The sequence below is a fragment of the Neofelis nebulosa genome, chromosome X (genome assembly GCF_028018385.1).
Source record: "Neofelis nebulosa isolate mNeoNeb1 chromosome X, mNeoNeb1.pri, whole genome shotgun sequence".
NCBI lineage: Eukaryota > Metazoa > Chordata > Mammalia > Carnivora > Felidae > Neofelis > Neofelis nebulosa.
In genome coordinates this window covers 43,894,881-43,919,678 of record NC_080800.1, presented here as the reverse complement: position 1 = coordinate 43,919,678, position 24,798 = coordinate 43,894,881, and the positions used below count along the sequence as shown (strand labels likewise).

The 24,798-nt window shown below is 38.2% G+C and overlaps 1 protein-coding gene across 1 annotated transcript in view; it reads right to left on the bottom strand.

The window, feature by feature from the left end:
* The window catches only part of CCNB3 (cyclin B3), a 61,893-nt gene extending 44,172 nt beyond the window's left edge, over positions 1–17,721 (bottom strand). The window contains 4 exon segments of the mRNA XM_058712980.1: positions 5,641–5,771; positions 11,016–11,102; positions 13,707–13,838; positions 17,583–17,721. Of these exon segments, the coding sequence (XP_058568963.1) occupies positions 5,641–5,771; positions 11,016–11,102; positions 13,707–13,802 (314 nt within the window). The 5' untranslated portion in view covers positions 13,803–13,838; positions 17,583–17,721.
* Between the last annotated feature and the right edge of the window lie 7,077 nt (positions 17,722–24,798).

The following is a 24,798-nucleotide window of genomic DNA, read 5'->3' as shown; positions in this document are numbered from 1 at the left end:
CTAGGTACCATATGATTCCACTTATATGAAATGTCCAGAATAGACATACCCATAAGAGGTATATCCATAAAAGAAAGCATATTTGTGGTTGACTATGGCTGGAAAGGGGTAGAGAGGAGACGAGAAAGGGGGACTGGCAAAGGAAAGGGACTGCTAATGGGTTCAAGTTTCTTTGGGGTGGGGGTGTTGAAAAGTTCTAAAATTAGATAGTGGTGATGGCTGTACAACTCTATGCTTATAATTTAAAAACCACTATATTGTTTTAAAAAAGAAAGTGTTTTGAGAGGTTCCACATGGCCAGATAGATTCCAGGTCCCTCCTGATGAGAATTTTTAAATGTAGTCTTCAGATAATCTAGTTATGATTAAAAGTATGCATTCTGGCTAGACTGCCTGAATTCAAATCCTGGCTCCTCCACTTACTAGCTAGGTGACCTTGGGCAAGCTGATTGTCTGTGCTTCACTTTTTTAACCCTTACCATGAGAATCATATTACCTCCTTTGTAGGGTTGCTGTGAAGATCTACTTAATATGCAATAAAAACATGTAAAACAAAAAACCGTTTGAAACAACTGTATGCCAACAAATCAGGTAGTTTAGATGAAATGGACAAATTCCTAAGAAGACACAAACCAGCAAAACTGACTTAAAAAGAAAATAGGAAGTATGAATAGACCTATAACAAGTAAAAACACTGAATTAATAGGGGTGCCTGGGTGGCTCAGTCAGTTAAGGGTCCAACTTTGTCTCAGGTCATGATCTCATGGTTTGTGATTTTGAGCCCCGCATGGGGCTCTGTGCTGACAGCTCAGAGCCTGGAGTCTGCTTCAGATTCTGCGTCCCTCTCTCACTCTCTCACTTCCCTGGCTCATGCTCGCTCGCTCACTCTCTATTTCTCTCAAGAATAAAACACTAAATTTTTTTTAAAAAAAACACTGAATTAATAATTGAAAACTACCCACAAAGTAAAGTCCAGACCCAGATGGTTTCACTGGTGAATTCTACCAAACATCTAAAGAAGAATACCAGTTCTTCATGAACAACCCCAAGAAATAGAAGATATGAGAACAGTTCCCAACTCATTCTAGGAAGCTAATATTACTCTGATACCAAAAACAAAGACATCTCAAGAAAAGTATAGTCTGATATCTCTTATAAATATAGGTGCAAAAACATCCACAAAATACTAGCAAACTAAATCCAGCAACACGTAAAAGGATTATACACCAAATCAGATTTGTCCCAGGAGTGCAATATTAGTTTAACATCCAGAAATCAATTCATGGATTAAGCCATATTAACGGAATAAAAAACAAAAGCCACATGATAATCTCAATAGATCCAGAAAAATCATTTGACAAAATACAACACCCTTTCATGATAAAAGTACTGAACAGACTAGGAATATAAAGGAGATTCCTCAACTTGATAAAGGGCATCTACAAAAAACCCAAAGCTAACATCAGACTTAATGGTGAGAGACTGATGCTTTCCCCTTAAGATCAAGCAAAAGACAAGGATATCCAACTCTTCTTTAGGGGATGGGGGATTGGTCAGGTAGCAGTAGATAACTCATATAGCACTGCTGACACTTTAGGACTAAACCCCTCTATTCTCTGAATAAATTCCAAACTCTTTGCCATGATCTGCAAGGTCCTGGTGACCTGGCTCTTATCTGCCTCTCCAAGTCCATTTCTTAAGAAACATTGGCATGGGAAATAAATATTGAGTATCTACGATATCGTAAGTCTGGGGTGATCAGAGTAGGCTTTCTTGATAGAGTGAACAATGGTCTTTGTGACTGAGAGGGTTCCTGGGATGCAAGACTTTCAGTATTAAAATTGGGCAAATCCTATGAAAACCAGAATAAGTTGGTCACCCAATTATTAGAAGACAAGGATGTCCACTATTGACATTTCTATTCAACAAAGTACTAGAGGTCCTAGTCAGGGCAAGAAAATAAAAGGCAACCAGATTGGAAAGGAAGAAGTAAAACTATATGTATTAGCAGATGACATGATTTATACAGAGAAAATCCTAGGAATCCACATAAAAACTATTAGAACTAATATATAAGTTCAGCAAGGTTCCATGATACAAGATCAATATACCAAAATCATACATATATCTATATCCTTGCAATGAACAATATGAAAATGAAATTAGGAAAATAATTCTATTTGCAATAATGTCAAGAAGAATAAAACGCTTACAAATAAATTTAACAAAAGAAGTACAAAACTTATACTCTGAAAACTACAAAAATGTTGAAAGAAATTAAAGATCTAAATAAGTGAAAACACATCCCACGTTTGTGGGTTGGAGGACTTAGTATTATTAAGATGGTAATACTCCCCAAATTGATTTACAAGTTCAAGGCAACTTCTATTAGAATCCCAGCTGGCTTATTAGTGGAAATGGACAAGCTGATTCTAAAATTTATAAGTAATTGCAAGGAACCCAGAATAATAAAACAATCTTGAAAAAGAAGAACAAAGTTGGAGGAATCACACTTCCCAATTTCAAAACATACTACAGAACAACAAGAATCAAGACAGTGTGATACTGGCATAATGATAGACATGTAGATCGATGGAATAAAACAGAGTTCAGAAATAAACACTAATATTTACAGTCATTTGATTTTTGACAAGGATGCCAAGATAATTAGGTGAAGAAAGAGTAGTCTTTTTAACAAATAGTGCTGGGACAACTGGACATCCACATGCAAAAAAATAAAGTTAGATCCCTAACATACACTACCAACAAAAATTAACTCAAAAAGGAATAAAAATCCTAAGAGCTAAAGCTTGAAAACTCTGAAAAGATAATCTTAAATCTTTGTAACCTCAGATTTGGCAATGAGCTCTTAGATAGGACACCAAAAGCATAAGTAACAAAGGAGAAAATAAACTGGACTTCATCAAAATTAAAAATTTTTGTGCATCAAAGGATATGAACAAGACAGTAAAAAGACAACCCATAGAATAAATGAAAATATTTGTAAATTACGTATCTCATCAGGGACTTGCATCTAGAAAATATAAAGAACTCTTACAACTCAATAATGCAAAGCTCAACAACCAATTTTTTTTTAATGGGCAAAGAATCAGGGGCACCTGTATGGCTCAGTCGGTTAAGTGTCCGATTTCAGTTCATGTCATGATTTCATGGTTCATGGGTTTGAGTCCCACATCGGGCTCTGTGCTGTCAGCTCAGAGCCTGGAGCCTGCTTCAGATTCTGTGTCTCCCTCGCTCTCTGCCCCTCCCCCACTCGTGCTCTGTGTGTGTGTCTCTCTCTCAAAAATAAACATTAAAAAAATCTAAAAAAAATAAATGGGCAGAGGATCTGAGTAGACAATCCTCCAAAAAAGTATACAAGTGGCCAATAAGTACATGAAAGATGCTCAACATCAATCATCATCAGAAAAATGCAAATCTAAACCACAGTGAGGTATCACTTCACACCTACTAGGACAGCCATAATAAAAAAAAATAGTAAGGGTTGGCAAGGATGTGGAAAATTGGAAACCCTCATACAGTGCTGGTAGGAATGTAAACTAATGCAACCACAATGGAATACAGTTTGGCAGTTCCTCACTGAGTTCACCATAGAATTACCATATGACCCAACAATTACATTCCTAGGTATATACACAAAATAACTGAAAATAGGTGTTCAAACAAAAACTTGTATACAAATGCTCATAACCACACTATTCACAATAACCAAAAGGTCAAAGCAACCCAATGCCCATCAACTGAAGAATGGATAAGAAAAGTACAGTATATTCATACAATGGAATATTGCTGGTCCATAAAAGGAATGAAGTACTGACACCTGAAACAACATGGATAAACCTTGAAAACACTATGCTAAATGAAAAAAGGTAGACACATAATACCACACGTTGTATAATTCCATTTATACAAAATTTCCAGAATAAACAAATCTATGGAAACGGAAAGTAGATTAGTGATTACCTAGATCTGGGGAGGATGGGGGAACTGAGAGGTGACAGCTAAAGATACAGGGTTTTGGGGTATATTTTTTGGATTGATTAAAATGTTCTAAAATTCACTGCAGTGATGGCTGCATAATTTCAAATATACTGAAAGCTTTTGAACTATACACATTAAATGGGTGAACTGTATAGTATGTAAATTATATCTCAATATAGAAGTTAGCAAAAAAAAAAACCTCACTTAGAATAAAATGTGATTATAGTGAGCTCTCAATAAATGTCAGCTACTAGCTCTAGTGCTATTATTAAGGTCCATTCCACTGAATCCTAAGTGAAGGCAAGAATGTTTATGGTATTTTGTCAGGATTTCTCTGCTAAAGTTAGAATTATAAAAGAAATTCAGGAGAAAATAATGCAGGGAATTAAAGTCAAAATACACATAGAAATCCCAGGAATTTCATTTCAGCAAGAAACTAAGTAGGGATAAATACTAATCTGGTTTGATTTCTTTCTGCTAGGTAATTAGAAAAAGTGACGCATGGACCTAACATGTTAATTGTCTGGAGTTACCCAAGCTTTTTCTCTTACCCTTTGGAACTCATGCTTAGGCCTGCTGTATCTGTTCAGCTAATTTATTCTCTTCTTTCCTGAAAGTAATTCCCACTGGGATGAGGAGAGGTTATAAAAAGGCCTCACTCCACTTTCTAACTCTTCTTCTAATAAAAGTTTTTCTAGGGGTAAATCCTTTTTCTAACCCAAATAAGAATACTCATACCTACTTGCAAAACCTATGAACAGTTCCCTGTAACATCTGGAATACAAATGTTTTGGGCCTAGAGAGAGAGAGCAATTTCTCTCCAGTAACAAGGAACAAGCCTCTCCCAAAAGCTTCTTTTTTTTTTAATTTTTTTTTTTCAACGTTTTTTTTTTTTTAATTTATTTTGGGACAGAGAGAGACAGAGCATGAACGGGGGAGGGGTAGAGAGAGAGGGAGACACAGAATCGGAAACAGGCTCCAGGCTCCGAGCCATCAGCCCAGAGCCTGACGCGGGGCTCGAACTCACGGACCGCGAGATCGTGACCTGGCTGAAGTCGGACGCTTAACCGACTGCGCCACCCAGGCGCCCCTTTTTTTTTTTTTTTTTAATTTTTTTTTTTCAACGTTTTTTTTTTTAATTTATTTTGGGACAGAGAGAGACAGAGCATGAACGGGGGAGGGGTAGAGAGAGAGGGAGACACAGAATCGGAAACAGGCTCCAGGCTCCAAGCCATCAGCCCAGAGCCTGACGCCAAAAGCTTCTAATGAGATAAGCAGATTGGCAAACTATCAACCAGCGGCTGAGTATCCCCTGAAAAGTTGCCACCATACTCTCAATAATAGACTAGCTCAAACAGGGACTGAATTACTAAAAGAGAGAAAAGATGAGCCCAAGATCTTTTGGCAAACTTCCCAATGACAACAGCTCTTTCAATATGCACACACCACGGAAGGAGAGAAGAGGCCTATAACACTTCAGCAACCACAGCTAGGCCTACCTCAGCACCCAGGGGTTAATGTATAATCACCACTGTGGCACACTAAACATGTCTCAATGGGGGACAAAAGGAGGTCAAATGATGTCACATACTCTCCTTTACCATCTAAAACAATGCCATCAGAGTCACTTCTTACTCACCTTTCCATGTTCATCTCATTGTTTTTGGTCAACCCAAGAGCAGGTGTGTTCCCTTTTATCTTCTTGGAAACATCTTTAACAAACTCCTTACTGGCTTCCTTCTTGATATGGGCAGGTTGAATTTGAGAAGCCTGTGAAAAAAATGAGGTGGGGGTGGGCAGGGGAAGAAGGAAGCAAGGAAATCTAGAGAACCACAAATTATCTAATAGGTAGCTCTTATAGGAAAATTTTGACTCACATCCCCACATTGTTTGGGTATTCCCAAGAGTAATAATCGAAACATCTCACAACCAGTGTGGTACTGGTGCCAACTAATCACAGCAGAAGCTAGCAGTACAATAGTACTGCTAAATATTAGCTAAATAGCAGCCTTAAATGATTCCAAGATACAAAAAATGTAGTTCTAATCTCCATGTCAGGCATACTGGCTGGCAAATTCCCAGAAAGATGTTTTGTTAATCTCACATTCCACTTTGACTCTATAAGATGTTCAGAGGGAGAAAAAGGTAATATAACTGGCTTGGCTGCCTGGATATACCAAAATCAACTAGCTTTTCAGGTAGACCTCTGCCACAACACTACCTGCAATACATCTATCCCATCTCATTGAGGGGAAATTTATTTAACATGGGGCTTTGGGGAGCTCTACCATAAACTCTAATCATGACTAATTGTATTAAACAAAAGAGATCATGAGACTGTGAATATTTTCAGTAAAAATAAATTTAAAAGTTGTGCCTTTAAAATGAAACAAACTGAACATAATTGTATTCCAAATAAATGCCATAACCACAGTAAGGGAAAAAGAAAAAAGAAAACAGAAGAAAATACAACAACTAATCCAAATAAACACAGAATTAGACTATATACCCTTAAGACACACATCTTCAGTCAGGATGGGTTTGTGGGGTGGCAAAGAACATTGCAAATAAAGCTGGAACTATTTTTAACAGGTTTATTATGGTGGTATGAATGAAGTAATTTTGAAACCCTTTTAGATGGGTTATAGTATTGAGTAAATGTGTTGATGTCCTTGGTTACAAGAGTTCTCACTGTAGGAGAAAGGAAATACAAATATGGATTAGGGAATGCAAGAAAAATCCCTGTGTATTGGAATAGGAACTGTCCAAATCCATGATTTCTTAAATAGGTGTATGTATATACATCTGAGTATATAGGTATATGTATACATGTGTGTGCATCTGTGTATACAGATATATGTATATGTATGTTTAAGTACACATATGTGTGCATGCATAGGCATATGCAGATATTTCCTAGTTCTGTCTGCTGAAAGGGCAAAAAAAGTAGGTGCTCCAGTAGCACACTTAGCACTGAGATCTTGGTCTCTAATACCATTCCCCACTAAAAGGAACCAGAGTTCTTTGGAGAAATGGTTGACTCCAGGGCTGAGAAAAAACAGATGCAAGAGGAACCTAGAACATCTTGCTATGCTGGAAAGAAGAGGCTCAAAAAATTTCTGAGATGGGGTGCCTGGATGGCTCAGTCAGTTAATCATCTAACTCTTGATTTGAGCTCAGGCCATGATCTCATGGTTTGTGAGTTTGAGCCTTGCATTGGGCTCTGTGCTGGCAGCATGAAGCCTACTTGGTATTCTCTCTCTCTCTCCCCCTCTCTCTCTGCCCCTCCCCCACTCATTCTCATTCTCTCTCTCAAAAATAAACATTAAGAAATTTTTTTTTTTTTAATTTTTTTTTCAACGTTTTTTATTTATTTTTGGGACAGAGAGAGACAGAGCATGAACGGGGGAGGGGCAGAGAGAGAGGGAGACACAGAATCGGAAACAGGCTCCAGGCTCCGAGCCATCAGCCCAGAGCCCGACGCGGGGCTCGAACTCACGGACCGCGAGATCGTGACCTGGCTGAAGTCGGACGCTTAACCGACTGCGCCACCCAGGCGCCCCTAAGAAATTTTTTTTAAAAATTTATGAGAATATGTCACAAAGACACAGCAGTCAGATTGAGGGGAACTCTACTGGCCAAATCTGGGACAATTTGAGCACCAAAATAATTAAGTACAATAACGAACAATAAACCACTGAAAAAATGGGAATTTATAAGTCCACACTAATAATAAATAAACAGGGAAGGAGAGAAGGCTCACACTTTAATAGAATACCAAGGGCAGACTAGTAAATGTGAAGTGAGTGCTATAGCTGGAAAAATCAGCATAAAGATTTGGTTTAGACAAAAATCATCAATGGATGTTAAATCTAGGGGAAAGTTTTTATGTAGAGCAGGTTATTTGCAGGCTCTTAAGAGTGTGTCCCACAGACCACATATTAGTTGCAAGAGGAAAAATTATAAATAGTAATTACACAGTGGGAAGCCAGACAACATCTTGACTGGAGCTCCCCAAAGCCCCATGTTAAATAAATTTCCCCAGACAACATCTTGACTATCACCAGTGAGGGACAGATGGACATCATATGCCTCCAGATGTGATATCCTAAGGACAGAACATCACCTACACAGTACCCCAGCCAAGTATGTATAATATCAATCTAGTCACATAGAAGCATCAGACAAACACAAAATGAGGAATGTTCTATTTTTAAAAAGGTGTCTAGGTGGGACTGTATTCTTCAAAAAATGTCGATGAAAAACAAAGAAAGGCTATGGAAATGTTCCAGATTAAAAACAGCTAGAGACACAACAAGTAAATGATACTACACTGGATCCTTTACAGGAGGGTAAAAATACTTATAACATTGACCTTATAAGGTCAACTGAAAAAATTGGAATACGGATAATAGGTGACATAAAAATATATCAATGTAAATCTATAAAGTTGTTAATAGTACTGTGGTCATACAATACAATTTCTCTGAGGAACTATATACTAAAGTACTTAGGGGTAAAGGACCATGATGTATATAAGCAAATGGGATAAAATGTTAACTCTAGGTTAAACCAGGTGAAGGGTATATGTATATTATTTGTACTACTTTGTATTTTTGCAACTTTTTGTAAACTTGAACTTATTTCCAAATGAAATATTAAAAAAATATGCCTTTGTATCATCAGACCATAATAAGCAACCACAATTCAATAGGGAATTCTTTCCTAGGTCCCCAAGTCATCCAACTCTGCTCCTCAAATAGGTTGGCACTATTTTCATTTTAACTTCTTACCTAAAGTTTTACAAACTCCCTATATGTGCAACCGAGATTCAGTACTGGAAAAGAAATGTATTCTTGGCAGAAGAGAGGTGGAGACCCCAACACTTAGGGTGAAACTCTCTACTTGCCATATGTGAAAGTTCAAAGCACTAATATTCTCAGATTTCAGCTCAAGGGGACCTTAATCTGCACTTCCTTACAATTGTTTCATTAAAAAAAATACGAAAATTGTGTCCTACTGACACAAAATCATTTAGGTAAATGTGGATACAGACCCTATCTCCTTGTCTACTAGCTTAGGACCAGTTCTTACATATCAAAAGTCCTTCCCATGCTTGAATGATAAAGAGGAAAAGAAAAATACAGCAGATTAATTACAACAGATAGATTCCTTTGGCAGGCCAGGACCTCACTGGTGAATGCTGAGGAAAAGATAGATGTGTGGACATGGAGACTTAGTAATACAGACAGAAAGAAGCAAATAATCATATAGGGAATCCCCAAAATTCTGAGAGAAAGGAGCCCTCACCCCTCAAATAGATGAGCTCAGACATAGGAATGATTTAGGCACATTGTAATGATGGAACTTTCTCTGGCAAGTACCAAAGACTATTCAAGGTGACCAAATTGAATCTTCAGAACTTATATGCAAAGGGGAATTCTGGTTTCTGAGTTTCTGGAAAGCTAGGGGTAGAGCTACTGCTGAGAGATGCCTTGCTTCTCCCACTCCAACCCTATATAAGGATGTGGCCTAATAGATAGTGCATTCAGTTGGAGAACCAGAAGGATTCTGGATGATTTCTTTTCTATTTGTTTATTTGTGTTTGTTCTTTATGAATTGCAGTATAAACTTCATGGAGGGAAAAAAAACGACTGACACACAGCCAGAAATTTTCTCATATGCTGTGAGACCTTGCTTTGCCCAGTGTCATAACTGCTCTCCCATCAGAGACTCTGGGGGTCAAGAGAAGCCACACTAACATGGGCTGCATCTGCTTCCTATTTGTGTAGCTATCTTATTTCAGCTAAGTTTCTAGATCCATGGCTAAATAAGTCAGGAAACAAATCTAACCCTACAGGTCTGTGTGGGAAGGGTCTCTTTCAACCAATCAACAGTCAATCTGAAATTATTCAGAAAGCCATAACCTAATTATATATGTTGCAATCTGCATGGGAAAAAGACTATACTAGTACAAAGGTGGTCACATAATACCTAAAGAGGAGAGATCCAAAAGAGAGAACTTTGCCAATACTTATCCAATCTTGCTCAAGGGAGTAAAATATTGTCTAGTAGATGTATTCTGGTAGTCACAGAAGGACATTCTATTATGGAGGGCAGGGTTCTCTGTATCCTAGATAAAACAGGCTTCAAAAGCAACATTGGGCAAATCCTAATCTGTATACATAATTATGGTATCTACCTCATAGAAATAAATGAGGATTAAGTGAGTTGATACTGGAAAAAGTGCTTAGACTAGTGCCTGGCACATGGTAAGCACTCACTTGTCATCAGTTATTATTTTCTAAGACCAAAGATTACCTTTGGCCCAATTCTACATTCAATTAGTAACATCTTAATTATCAATTCTGGGTTTTGCTGGTAACTTAATAACACCAGGAGGGAGGTAACTTGGAAGTGAACTCAACAATTCTCATCAAAATTGAGTTTCTCAATCTCCATAGTTGAAGACCAGATAGATCATGGAACTGCAGTCCTCAATGGTTCCGTACATCGGGGCACATTTTTTTGTGGTCACTATGAATGGGCTACTGCTGGAATTTAATGCCAGGAGCCAAAGATGTTACGGCTGAGAACAATGCTACACAACAGAAAAAAACTATTGTACTAACTGCCCATAGTATTTGAATTGATAAATACTTCCCCGAACGACAATGACTCCATCAAGATACTTACTTCCAAGGCCTAGGCAGCTAGCTGAGCCACCTCTGGATTTTATCTAAATGTAAGATCCCATAGTTCGTATATTTATCTACAATTTCACATCTGATAATCACTGTCTGCTGCTTCCAGACAGCTCAACCAATTAATCCAGATGGTATGCGTCAACAGAAGAGCTCCTGAAGTTTCTGAAATTGGGTCATCCATTCCAAATAAAACTGGCTCTCGACACTCTAGAGAGGGTCAGGGTCTGGCAAACCAAAAAGGTCCCTTAAGGAAGAGGTTATCTAAGCCTTAGCAAACCACAGCAGAGGATTGAACTAGCATACTCACGTTGGTGAGATCTTCAAAAGCTGATCTCTTTTTGCGTGGTCTCTTAAGTGAAAATGAAGATATCTTTGCTTGGTAATTCTCCCTTCTCTAAAAAAGTAAAAGAGACAAATAAGTATATCCAATCATGAACACTTTTCAGGGACTATGGATCATCTTTAGAGCTCAGGGGGAAGCTCCAGAATCTCCAAGCAACCAAGGATATATAGAATAAACCCTAGTGAACTACAACAAAATGAAATTTTGGCACTTGCTGATGCTTAGAGTCCCTGAAGGAGGTAATCACTGATGATAGGGACAAGGCTATTATGATGACCTTTAGTGTAACTCTTAGAATGAGTAAAATAGCTTAGTAAAGCTAGTTTTCCCTCTTAGTTCTCTGATCTTTACGGTTATCCAACCTAAGATTATCAATCACCACCACCACCCAGCTGCTCCCAGTCATTCCTTTAATATGGATGCTCTCAAACAAATTAGTTCAATAGTTTAACAAATAAGTGTCTCTTATGTTAAGTATTTAAGACATTCCCAATACGGACAATAACACATTATCTCTAGATCCTGGTCCAGGATCGCCTCTCTACTAGCTATTGACATTGGACAACTCATGTAATCTCTCAGCCTCAGTTTTCTTATCAGTATAACTGGAATGATAAACTTCCTTATTTGAAGATCAAATAAGAAAATACATGTTTTAAAAAGTCTGTATAAACTTAAGTGTACATAAATCATATTTTTTTTTTAATTTTTTTTTTCAACGTTTTTTATTTATTTTTGGGACAGAGAGAGACAGAGCATGAACGGGGGAGGGGCAGAGAGAGAGGGAGACACAGAATCGGAAACAGGCTCCAGGCTCCGAGCCATTAGCCCAGAGCCTGACGCGGGGCTCAAACTCACGGACCGCGAGATCGTGACCTGGCTGAAGTCGGACGCTTAACCGACTGCGCCACCCAGGCGCCCCATAAATCATATTTTTAAATAATATAGCCCAATATGATTTTAAGCCTCATAAAGAAAATTCTGAATTTTTTAAGTATACATTTTCATGATTTAATTTTGTTATTTTTTAAGTAATCTCTATACTCAACATGGGTTTCAAACTCACAACCCTGAGATCAAGAGTCAGATACCCTACCAGCTGAGCAGACCAAGCACTCCAAATTTTGTATTTTGAGAAAGGAGTTTGATAATCCATATTAACCTCTAATTTGTTAGTGTATATGAATGAGGGTTAGTAGAAGGAAGGAGAGGTGGATATTTTGGAGCAGAGGTGGCTTTCTTTCTAGCTATTGTTTACCATGCCTTACTCAACTCCCATGTGAATAAGGCCATCTCCATGGGGCTAGAGGTTAGGATGAATTATACCGTAGGACTCTTCTGCTCCCTAACAATTTTTATTTGGTAAAAGTCTCCTAAGTCTCAAATTTCCTTTATGAAATGAGAACCCTGCCCTACTTATATCAGAGAGCTGTTATAATGGGAAGCAGAACATTAGGGTCGTGCCATTTATTTGCTCTGTTCCTCATCTAGGCCATGAAAAGTTAGTACATGACACAATAAGTGATCAGAAGTTTAAAGAATTGGATAAACAAAATAGACCCATCTAGTACAGCAAAGCAATCCTGAAAGAGAAGAATTACTTCTGCTTTCTAATTGATTAAGCTTGGAAATCAGAAAACTATTAGTCTTTTATCTAGTTCTTGATAAATAATCCTAGTGGAAATAATTAGCAAAACTAAAATATTTCGTGGTTACACAAATCTCACAAATTAGCTAAGAAATAAACTGTCCCAATTCCCATTTAATATTACCAGTAGAAACAATCAGCCCCAAATAAAATTCACAAGTGAAACTGAACTCAATAAAATGTAGATTTATAAAATGTGCCCCAAGAAAGTTGGATTTGGAAAAATAACCACCACAAAAGAAAACTCATTATGGCAGAGCTCTAATGTCTAATATTGACAAAAATCTGATCAATGTATCAAATCCTTCTTACCAAATATACATAGGAAAAAAAAACATTTAGCCCCTCCATGAAAATCATTTTAGTAAACCAAAAAATGAAAATGATTGGAAAATGTTTATCTGTACTGCGAGAAAACCAATCAAGGAAATTAAATTGGCCTAATGATGTTTGCTCTAGGAAATACTCCCTTAATGACAATTCATCAGTGTTAGTAAAACTCTGATTAAAATATGTATGATGAGGAACAAAGAATATCACAGGGTTGGAATGACACTGTCAAACTATCCACAAGGTCAAAACAGCAAAAGCAAAATGGATGCATTATTCAAATTTAATAGCTGTAAAAAGCACGATAATCCATTTGTTGATCTAATCTTCATATTCTCCCCAGGAGGTACCAAGCAGCCTCCTGGCAAGGTGCTTTGAACATCTCCCAGAAACCAAGAGTATAGATGTGATCATTAATGAGAGCTCAGTACTGTTTACTTCTGAAGGTTGTGAAGGGTGTCCTTCATTTTAGCTATGCATTTATGGAAAAGTAGAATTCATGCTTAGAACCCAAGTTCTAATTTGCTGGTCTTCTTCAACTACAAGGGCTACCACGCCTTCCCAATTTCTCAGATTAAACAACACATATTCAGAAAGATTAGGGGTGGGGCTAGGGACTGAGCCAACACAGGAAGAAGCTACTCGAGACACTGTTGGGAGAGACGGCTTGCTCTAACCTTTCCATATTGTCCATGATCGCTGGGCACAACATTGCTGGACTGAGATTTCTTCATCTCAGGTTTGGAGCCTCGGGATGGTAGTGGCAGTGGCATCTCTTACAGATTCAGCAGTGTCTATCCAAGATAGGGCTGCAAGCAGAAAGCAACTCTTTAAAACATCATTCACCAGAAACATCACAGCATTCTCTGAAAACCTGTGAGAATACCCAAGCTCTCTCTAGTATCTCTAGAAGAAAACATACTTTGAGGTAGGCAAATCTGGGTTCAAATACTGGTTCTACCATAATTAACCTTGGGCAGTCTAAAAGCCCAGCACAGTGCCTGCCATCCTGTGTGGGCACTGGAACTATGGCCTACCTCCTAGTTTAGGCCTGGGAATACTGGGAACAAATCACATGAATGTTTTGCATTAAAAACAATCAAGAACATGACAAATCACATAGTATGGAAGCCAGTTGGAAGGGTTAATGTTCTTTAAAAGGCACAGGGCCCTGGCACAGCAATTATAATAATGCTACAGAGAAGACACAAGAATATACTATACACACATATACATGATAGGCCAAAGTATTCAAACACTGCATTCCATCAGAAGAAACTGCAATCCAGTTCCAGACACCTGGCAAGAAAAAAATTCAAGATGAGATAATGATAGAAGGAACTAACTTATTGAAAAATCACTTGACATAAAAATTTAACCGTCATTACAGCCCTTGGGAGAGTCCTATCTTTGTCCCATCTCAGTGGTGGACCCCATTCTACATTCCTTAAAGTTCTTTGCGAGTCCTCAATAGTTAGGATACACTTAGGTGACTCACAAGCAAATGCATTGTCAGGAGGAACCAGTTTTTGGATATACAGGAGACCTTTCCCACTCAGATGCAACTGCCCTTCCAACCTCACCCACATTCAATCTCCAAGTTCAACTGCATTTGACAAATAATAGGCTCCTCTAAGAGAGACCCTAAAGGCAATGCAACAAACTTACCTGCCACTCTGTACCTGGTATTTCAGGCAATGGAGATACAAACACAAATCATTCATCTTATCCTGTAAGTATTCACATGCACAGCTCTAACAGTAACATAAAAATGTGGCAATGATTTAATAAGAGTAAATACAAAGTACTACAGCAACATAATAGAAAGTCAGTAATCTTGTAGGGGGGATAAAGGGGTGGAAGAAGCCTTCATAGAGGAAGTTATATATGATCTAGACTTAAGTGACAAAGGGGATCCCAAGCAGACTGGGGAGCTTTGCAGGCAAAGAAAGCCTGAGCGCAGGCAGAGGCTTGCACATGGCAAGCACAGCAGGTGCAGGGACTTCCCAGTTGTCTGGAGCATGGATACAAAGAGTGTATTGGGGAAGAGTCAGAAAGGGGCTGAATACTAGGCTAGGGCCAGGCTGCTAAGAAAGGGAAGCAGAAAAGACTGCAGCTTGAGAAGAAGGTTTAAGAAAGGAGAAAGGCTGATTTGGGTTTTGCTTTGGATAGAGAAGTATTAAACATTTTGTCAGGAAAAACCAGTACAAGTATGTGCCTCCGCATTTATTACCTCAGTTGGTCTCACAACAAAGCAGTAAGGGTACACAGTACAGATACAATTCTTTCTACTGTAGAGCCCCAGATGTGTTAAGTAACTTACTACCCAGGACAAAACTATTAAGCAGCATAGATCACCCAGCTCTTTCTAGGGCTCTTTTTAAAATACCATGAAGTCTCTCCAATCATACTCAAAAGCACTCTAAAACAGTCCATGGTCCAAAGCAAAAGGCTTTAATGTGGAAGAGTAAGGAGACAGAATGAGCCTAGAGATTTTTTAAAGAAGCCACTGGGTTTTTAAACCAGCCAACTTAGCATCTTCGAGCCTTAATTTTCTCACTTGCGATAGAGCAATACCACCATTTATTTGTAGAAGCATCATATGGCTCAAAAGGAAATTTGTATGTGCAAAGCCTAACACATGGTAGGCCCTCAAAGTAAGTGGTGCATCTTATTTTCCTTTTCATCCCTCAAAATCCAAACCTATTTTCTATCTCATCTCTCAAAATTCAGCCAAGCAGGAATAAAGCTAAATTGGGTGCACCCACCCTTAACCACACTGTCTGAAAACCACTTACCTCACTATTATTATTATTCACACCTCATACAATTTTTTTTAATGGCTGACCAAAGATTCATGTTCTGAAACTTTTATCTTTCAAGGGGGAAAGAAAAAAATAGACTGGAGTCAACAAGATAGAAAGCTTTCAGTTGATTACATCACAGAGTAACTAAGCCTGAGAGAATAAGTTTATTCAGATGATAATCACACACCACCTTCATTTTCCTGAACACTAATCACTTGCTTTGGGGGACACACACACTGACTTAAGTAATTTCTCTGCCATTAGAAGGGGGTAGGGACTTGGCACCACCAAAAACAGCTTTCATTAAAGGACATTCTGCAGAACATTCTCGACTTCTACCACCTACAGAATGGAGCCTTGCTTGGACAAGAAAATCAGAATCCTTTCCACTTTTCAGACTTTCCATATTCTCTACATACACACTGATAAGTGTTGGAGACCCCCTGAGCATCCCAGGGCTGATGATAAAACCCAAACAGGGGCAAATTGGCTCATTTAGAAACCCAGGTGCTTAGACTCCAAAACTGTAGATCAAGACAATCTATAGGAAACAACAGCAACTTCATTTTATATATAAATGCAGGTTATAGACAGCAAGACACTGGAGAGACAATGCAGCATGGTGTGCATGAAAGCAGTACCAGGCTGTGAAGGATGCCTAGGGTAGAACTCTGACCTTGCCCCTAGCTGGCTGGATGACACTAGGCAAGTCTCTTTTCTTTAGGCCTTGTCTCCCCACCTTAAAAAATGAGGCAATGGGGGCGCCTGGGTGGCGCAGTCGGTTAAGCGTCCGACTTCAGCCAGGTCACGATCTCGCGGTCCGTGAGTTCGAGCCCCGCGTCGGGCTCTGGGCTGATGGCTCGGAGCCTGGAGCCTGTTTCCGATTCTGTGTCTCCCTCTCTCTCTGCCCCTCCCCCGTTCATGCTCTGTCTCTCTCTGTCCCAAAAATAAATAAAAAATAAAAAAAGTTTAAAAAAAAAAAAAAAAAAAAAAAAATGAGGCAATGGGACCAGAACCTCCTAGCTATTCACCATGGTTTGAACAGACCAGCAACATTAGCATCACCTGCGAGCTTATTAGCAATTTAAAATCCCAGGTCCCAAGCTAGACCTACCAAATCTGAAAGTGCAAGTTAACAATATCCCTAGGTGAGTTGTATGCACTTCAAAGTTTAAGAAGCACTGTTCTGGGTCCTTTGACTTCTGACATTCTAGGATCCTAAGTGGACCAAAGCGGAGAGCAGTGGGAAAGCCAGCTGCAGCGGTTGGAGTAGGGGATAGAAGACGGCCAGTGGAGATCAAAGGGAGAACAAGGTAGAGAGCACACATTTCCATCCTCCTTCATATCCTACCACCTGTAGTTCAAAAGACATCCTGCAAGTAGCTTTCTCTGACTTAAATAAGGGTCAGTGAAACTAATCCTCCACACTTCCACTTGTGAAAAGACGTTCTGTAAATGTACTCTGATTCAGGCATGTGTACTGCCTCTAGAGTACTGGTCACTCTATCTAAAAGCTAGGACCTAGTCTCACTCGTTTTGCCATCTCATCCTCTAAAACACACTCCTGCCCAACTTCGCTCAGACTGCTGACATCAGAACAAAACAAAGGTTTCAAGACAAGGATGCCGCGCTTGCGGGCGAGAGAAGAAAGCGTGTTAACCAGGAACAGGAGTGGTGCTGAGGCATCAACCCGCGTGCGACTGGGCCGGACATTCGAGCGGACAGTACAAGCCCAAAGGCGCCTACCTCACATCGAGACTGAGGGCAGAACAGGAAAGATCATGGACGCACTCCTAGACCAGGAGAGGCCCGGGAAATGAACGGAGCTCCGTGTTGTAGCGACCCGTGTCCTTCTCAACCTGGACTGTGCCGGCTCCAATCCGCCCAGTAGCGAATTTTGAAAATTACAGCCCCAGAAGGAAGCGCAGTGGTGATTGGCCAGAAGGAGCCGATCAGCGTGCACAGTTGGGACGCGTGCTCCCCCAGCCAGGAGAGGAGGGGCTGGGTATTTTTAAATTGAACTCTGCAGCTAATAGACTTCGCATTGGGGCGTGGTTTCAAATACAATTGGTTGAACTAGTTAGGCCTGACCAGCGGAGTACTGGGCTCTTTAAAGAGACGTTTTCTTTAAATAATCCTGCTTCTAGGATGGGAGGGAGTGGCTGCATAGTGCAGATTCAGACCAACTAAAACATTAATAATAACAACCCTTTGTAGAGTCAAATGTTAACTCCTGCTGGCTTCACAAATGGCCTTGTGAGGGAAGGGCAGTAATTATTGCCCCTATTTTATGAATAAGCACCCAAAGTGCAGAGAGCTAATAGTAGTTAGCATTAATTTACCAATAGCTCTGTGCTAACTGCTACAAATTTTTGTTTTAAATCCAGTCCAAAAAGAGAGGTACCTTTATTATTGCCATTTTACAGATAACAAAATTGTAACTTGCTAACTGCTCAATGTCACAAACCTACATTGTGGCAAAGCAGGTATTACAACTCAGATATTCTTAATCATTTTACTCATTCATTCATTCATTCATTCGTTATTGAGCACCTACTTTGTTCCAGGAGCTAGAAAAACTATAGATGAGTAATTGACAAAAGACTTGAAAAATTGATAGCCCTGCCCTATCCTCTAAGGATGCAAAGAGTAAATGGAGATACCAAAGATAAAATCCAGGACTTCCTGCATATACAGCAGATACCACTAAACTACATCCCTGCCTTTATTATCAGCCCATTCTCCTTTTAGTATCTCACAGCTTCTACATTAAAGGTGGATTATTCACATGATCCCAGGCCTTCTTCTCTTTTTAATCTCCCTAGTTTATTTCATCCAGATCCACGACTGTAAACATCATCTAAAAGCTGACCCTATGGGGCGCCTGGGTGGCGCAGTCGGTTGGGCGTCCGACTTCAGCCAGGTCACGATCTCGCAGTCCGTGAGTTCGAGCCCCGCGTCGGGCTCTGGGCTGATGGCTCGGAGCCTGGAGCCTGTTTCCGATTCTGTGTCTCCCTCTCTCTCTGCCCCTCTCCCGCCCGTTCATGCTCTGTCTCTCTCTGTCCCAAAAATAAATTAAAAAAAAAAAAAAAACATTAAAAAAAATAAATAAATAAATAAATAAATAAATAAAAGCTGACCCTGAACTCCAGATTCATAAATCCAACTGACTACTCCACATCTGTACTTGGATGTCTGATAGATACCTCAAATTCAACATGTTCACAACACTTACCAAACCTGACCCTTCTTCTGATGTCTCCCATTCCAAAAAATGGTACCACGTCAAAACTGTTAATCAAGCCAGAAACCTGGGTATCATCCTTGATTCAAACTCTCTTCCATAACCTTACCTTCCCACATCCAATCCTTCAGCAAGTCCTATTGATTCTACCTTAAAACTGTACCTTACATCCATCCACTTCTTTTCATCTCCACTGCCACCACAGTCTCTCATTTGGACCACTGCCATGAGCCTCCAAGCTGCTCTCCCTCTTTACAATATTGATCTCCTTTAATGTGAATTAGAGATTACAAGACCACTCGTTTTTAAAAAGAAAAATTATATCCCCTTTCTCCCATGCTTTAGTGGTTTCCCACAGAACATAAAATCCAAACTCCTTACTCTGGTCTACAAGGTCCTGCCTATACCATTAACCTCATCTCATACCACTCTTTCTTGTTCACTACGTGATAGCCATATATGTCTTTCAAAAATTTGCTATAATAAAATCCCTCTCCTCAGGGTCTTTGCACATGATGTTCCCACTGCCTAGAACATTCTTCCCTCCATTCTTTAAATTTTTTCTGATGCTTCAAGTCTCAACTTAAATGCCCCCTCTTCAGAGAGGCCTCCCTTGGCCATGTTATCTAAAGTAGGATTCTCTTCCCACTCCTTTATACTATCCCAGCCCCTTACATTTATTTTAGACTAAGTACTACTATTTGTAATTTTTTAACCTATCTCCTCACTCAAGAATGCAAGGTCCTTATTTAAAGACTATTACACTAAGTGAAATAAGTCTTAAAGAGAAAGACAAATACCATATGATTTCACTTATATGTGGAATCTAAAAACCATAAATGAACAAATAAAAAAAACAAACAGATTTATAAATAGAATGAACTGATAGTTGTGGGGGGTTGAGGGGAATGGGAAAATAAATGAAGGGATTTTAAGAAGTTTCCAGTTATAAAATAAATAAGTCATGAGGATGAAAAGTACAGCATAGGGAATATAGTCAATAATATTGTAATAACTTTGTATGGTGGCAGATGGTAACTACACTTATTGTGATAAGCACTTTGTGATATATATAACTGCCAAATAACTATGTCATGCACCTGAAACTAATATATGTCAACTATACTTTAATTTCAATTTTAAAAATTCCAAAAAATCAAAAATTAAAATGTATAATAAACAAAACAAAATGAATGCAAGGCCCATAACTATAAGGATCATATCCACTGTGCTCGATCTCCAGTCATTAGCATTGATAATAGTTCATATCTATCAATTGCTTACTATAAGATTGATGCTGTTCTGAGACTCACAATAATACAATGAGGTGTTAATATCCCCATTTTGCAGAAGAGAAACTTGGAGTACAGAGAAGTTTAGTAACTTTCCCAAGATCACACAGCTAGTAAGTTACTGGACTGGGGTTTAAATTCAAGCAATATGATTCCAGAGGCAAACACATAATCATTACCCTATACCTGCCTCCTTGACAAATGATTTAAAAATATTTGTTAACTAAGCAAATTAGTATCTTCTTTTAAGGGTAATCACTGTGAACAAGTGCCTTGCTGGGATGTACTAAGGAAGAAATACAGTATTAACCCAAGTCACTGTAAGTCTTATTTTCTCTAATTTTTATTATTAAAGTATAGGTGGCATACAATGGGATATTAACTTCAGGTGTACAATATAGTGATTCAACAATTGCATACATCACACAATGATCACCATAATAACTGTAGTTACCATCTGTCAATACACAACACGGTTATATTATTGACTATATTCCCTGTACTGTACTTTTGATTTCCCTTTTTTATTTTAAAACTGGAATTTTGTACTTCTTAATCCCCTTCAACTATTTCACCCAGCCCATCCCTCCAGCAACCACCAATTTGTTCTCTTTATGAGTCTATTTCTGTTTTTTCATTTGCTCATTTGTATTGTTTTTAATATTCCACATATAAATGAAATGATATGGTATTTGTCTTTGACTTATTTCACTTAGCATTGTACCCTCTAGGTCCATTCATGTTGTCATAAATGGCAAGACCTCATTCTTTTTTATGGCTAATATTCTGTTTTGTGTGTGTGTGTGTGTGTGTGTGTGTGTGTATACGAGATCTTCTTTATTTATCTACAGATGGACACTTAGGTTGCTTCCATATCTTGGCTATTGTAAATAATGCTGCAATAAACATAGGGGTATAAATCAGTGTATTCATATACTTTGGGTAAATACTCAGTAGTGGAATTATTGGATAATATAATATTTTTAAGTTTTTGATGAACCTCAGTGGCTGTACCAATTTACATTCCCACAAATGGCACATGAGGGTTCCCCTTTCTCTACATTCTTACCAACACTTGTCATTTTTTTGACACTAGCCATTCTGACTGGTTGTGAAGTGAGATCTCAGTGTGGCTTTGATTTTCTTTTCCCTGATGATCAGTGATGTTGAACATATCTTGTCTGATTTCTATAGCTAAGACTTCAAGTACTATGTTAAATAAAAAATTGTAAGTCCTTCTTTAGTTAAGAGAGGAAAATTTCCATCCACTAAAATAATAGCAATATAAAAATTACAAAAGAAGCCATTTCATTTTTCCTATTTCTTCCCAGCTTTTCACAAAAACAAAAAGTTATTGACCAAAATTATGACATTTCCAAACTTTTTAAATTTGTTTTTCTCTCACCCTTCACCAGTTGACTTAACCTTTCCTTTACATTGCACTCAGAGAGAACACAGACAAAGAGGAGATAGCCCTTTGAGTCTTCCATTTTCCAATATTTTCCTACTCTTAGGCATATAACATTCTCATAAACTCTTTCTCCTCCCCCTGTATTAATACATCCCTGTATTAAAACTTGATATAGGGGCGCCTGGGTGGCGCAGTCGGTTGAGCGTCCGACTTCAGCCAGGTCACGATCTCGCGGTCCGTGAGTTCGAGCCCCGCGTCGGGCTCTGGGCTGATGGCTCGGAGCCTGGAGCCTGTTTCCAATTCTGTGTCTCCCTCTCTCTCTGCCCCTCCCCCGTTCATGCTCTGTCTCTGTCTGTCCCAAAAATAAATAAAAAAAAAACATTAAAAAAAAAAAAAAAAAAAAAAAAAAAAAAAAAAAAAACTTGATAGAAAAGATCTGTTATTGCCTACTTTACTTTTACATGAAAATACATTCCAAATGGATCCAAGATTTAATTGTGAAAATGAAACCATGGAAATACTAGACAAAATATAAAAGGATATTTTTATAATCTTGTTTTCTAAACAGGACAAAAAATTTTTTTTTTTTTAATTTTTTTTTTCAACTTTTTTTTAATTTACTTTTGGGACAGAGAGAGACAGAGCATGAACGGGGGAGGGGCAGAGAGAGAGGGAGACACAGAATCGGAAACAGGCTCCAGGCTCCGAGCCATCAGCCCAGAGCCTGACGCGGGGCTCGAACTCACAGACCGCGAGATCGTGACCTGGCTGAAGTCGGACGCTTAACCGACTGCGCCACCCAGGCGCCCCTAAACAGGACAAAAATTTAAAGATAGCAAAAGACTCCAAAAATTTTAATAGGTAAAAACTGAAAATTTATTTGGCAAAACAAACAAAAAACAAAAACAAACTTAAAAACCTAAAAACAAACTAGCAAAAAAACATTGGCAATACAAATGATAAAAGAATAATTTCCAAAATATACAAACAGAATTTCATGATCAACAAGAAAAAGATGAGCCATGCAGCAAAAAAGCTGTCAAGAAATGAACAATTAGGAAGAAATACAAATGATCAACATAAAAATATGCTTAATTTTACTAAAAATAAATACAAATTAAAACAGCAATGCATTGTTTTTGTTTAGGACATTGGCAAAGGTTTAGTAACTTAACAATAACTTCTGTTGATAAAGGGATGGGTAAACAGACACTTTAATTCACTGTCAGCAGGGGTAAAAATTGCTATAAACTTTGGGAGAGTTATTTGAAAATACCAATCAAATTTTAAACGCTTGAATCCTTTTACCCAGAGATTGTACTTCTAGTACGCTTGCCTACAAAAATACTTATTCCAAGTAATAAGGCTCAAATTTTTCCCAAATTTGAGAGAGACATAAACCTACATATTCAAGAAGCTAAGCAAACTCCAAATAGGATAAACCCAGGGAAATTCAAATAAAGACACATCATAATCAAACTCCTGAAAACTAAAAGACAAAAGAACCTTGAAATCAGCAAGAGGGAAATGACATCTTTCTAATTGGGCAAAATGTTTTTGAATGACATTGGATTTCTCAACAGAAACCATGGTGGCCAGAAAGATGTGACAATATTTTCCAAGTACTAAAAGAAAAAAATCTGTAAACTCAGAATTATTTTTTTAATGTTTATTTATTTTTGAGAGAGAGAGAGACAGAGCACGAGCAGGGCAAGGGCAGAGAGAGAGAGGAAGACACAGAATCCAAAGCAGGCTCCAGGCTCCAGGCTCCAAGCTGTCAGCACAGAGCCCAATGCAGGGCTCAAACTCACAAACCACAAGATCATGACCTGAGCTGAAGTTGGACACCCAACTGACTGAACCACCTAGGTGCCCCAACTCAGAATTCTATATCCAAGGGAAATATCTTTCAAGAGTGAGGGGGAAATCAAGTCATTCTCAAATGCTCACCTTAAAAGAACAGAAAATTCACAAAGTAGAAAAAATAGTAATAAAAGGAATCTTGTAACATTAAGGAGAAAGAATAGTGAAAAGAGCAAAAATATAGGTGGACATAATGTACTCTCCTGATGCTCTCTGTTCTCAATGTATGTGAAGGAAATGTTTAAAAAAACAATATAGATAAGGATGGTAAAAGAATGCACAGTTTCTATACCTCCTTCAAATTGGTAAAATGTCAACTGTGATAATTTTACATATATATTGTAATACCTCAAACATGCACTAAAAACACTATAGATACATCAAAACTGAATTCAAAAGAATGTTCAAGTAACTGACTGGGTGGCAGGTAAAAGTAAATACATAAATGAGAAAGAGAAGCAATAATCAGAAAACAAAAAATAAATTGATGGATTTAAACCCAAACAGATAAATTATTACATTAAAATATAAATTGTTTAAGTAGAGGAATTAAAAAACAGAGATTCACAGTAGATTAAAAAAACATGATCCTATTCGGGTCCTAGGGTCATTTTTTAATTGAATTATTTGGGTTTTTTTTATATTGAGTTATTTGAGTTCTTTATATATTTTGGAAATTAACCCCTTATCAATCATATCATTTGCAAATATCTTCTCCCATTCAGCACGTTGCCTTTTCATTTTGTTGATCGTTTCACTGTACAGAAGTTTTTATTTTGGTGTAGTTCCATTTGTTTATTTTTGCTTTAGTTGCCCTTGCCTAAGGAACAGATCCAAAAAAATATTGCTCACACCGATGTCCAAGAGTTCACTGCCTATTTCTTCTAGGAGTTTTATGTCTTTAAGTCTTTAATCCATTTTACGTTTATTTTTGTATATGGCGTAAGAAAGTGCTCCTGTTTCATTCTTTTGCATGTATGTAGCTGTTCAGTTTTCCCAAGACCATCTATTGAAGAGACCATCTTTTCTTCCCCACTGTATATTCTTGCCTCCTTTGTCATAGATTAATTGACCACATAAGTATGGGTTTATTTTTTAATTCTCTACTTTGTTCCATTGATCTATTTTTGTGTCAGTACCATATTGTTTTGA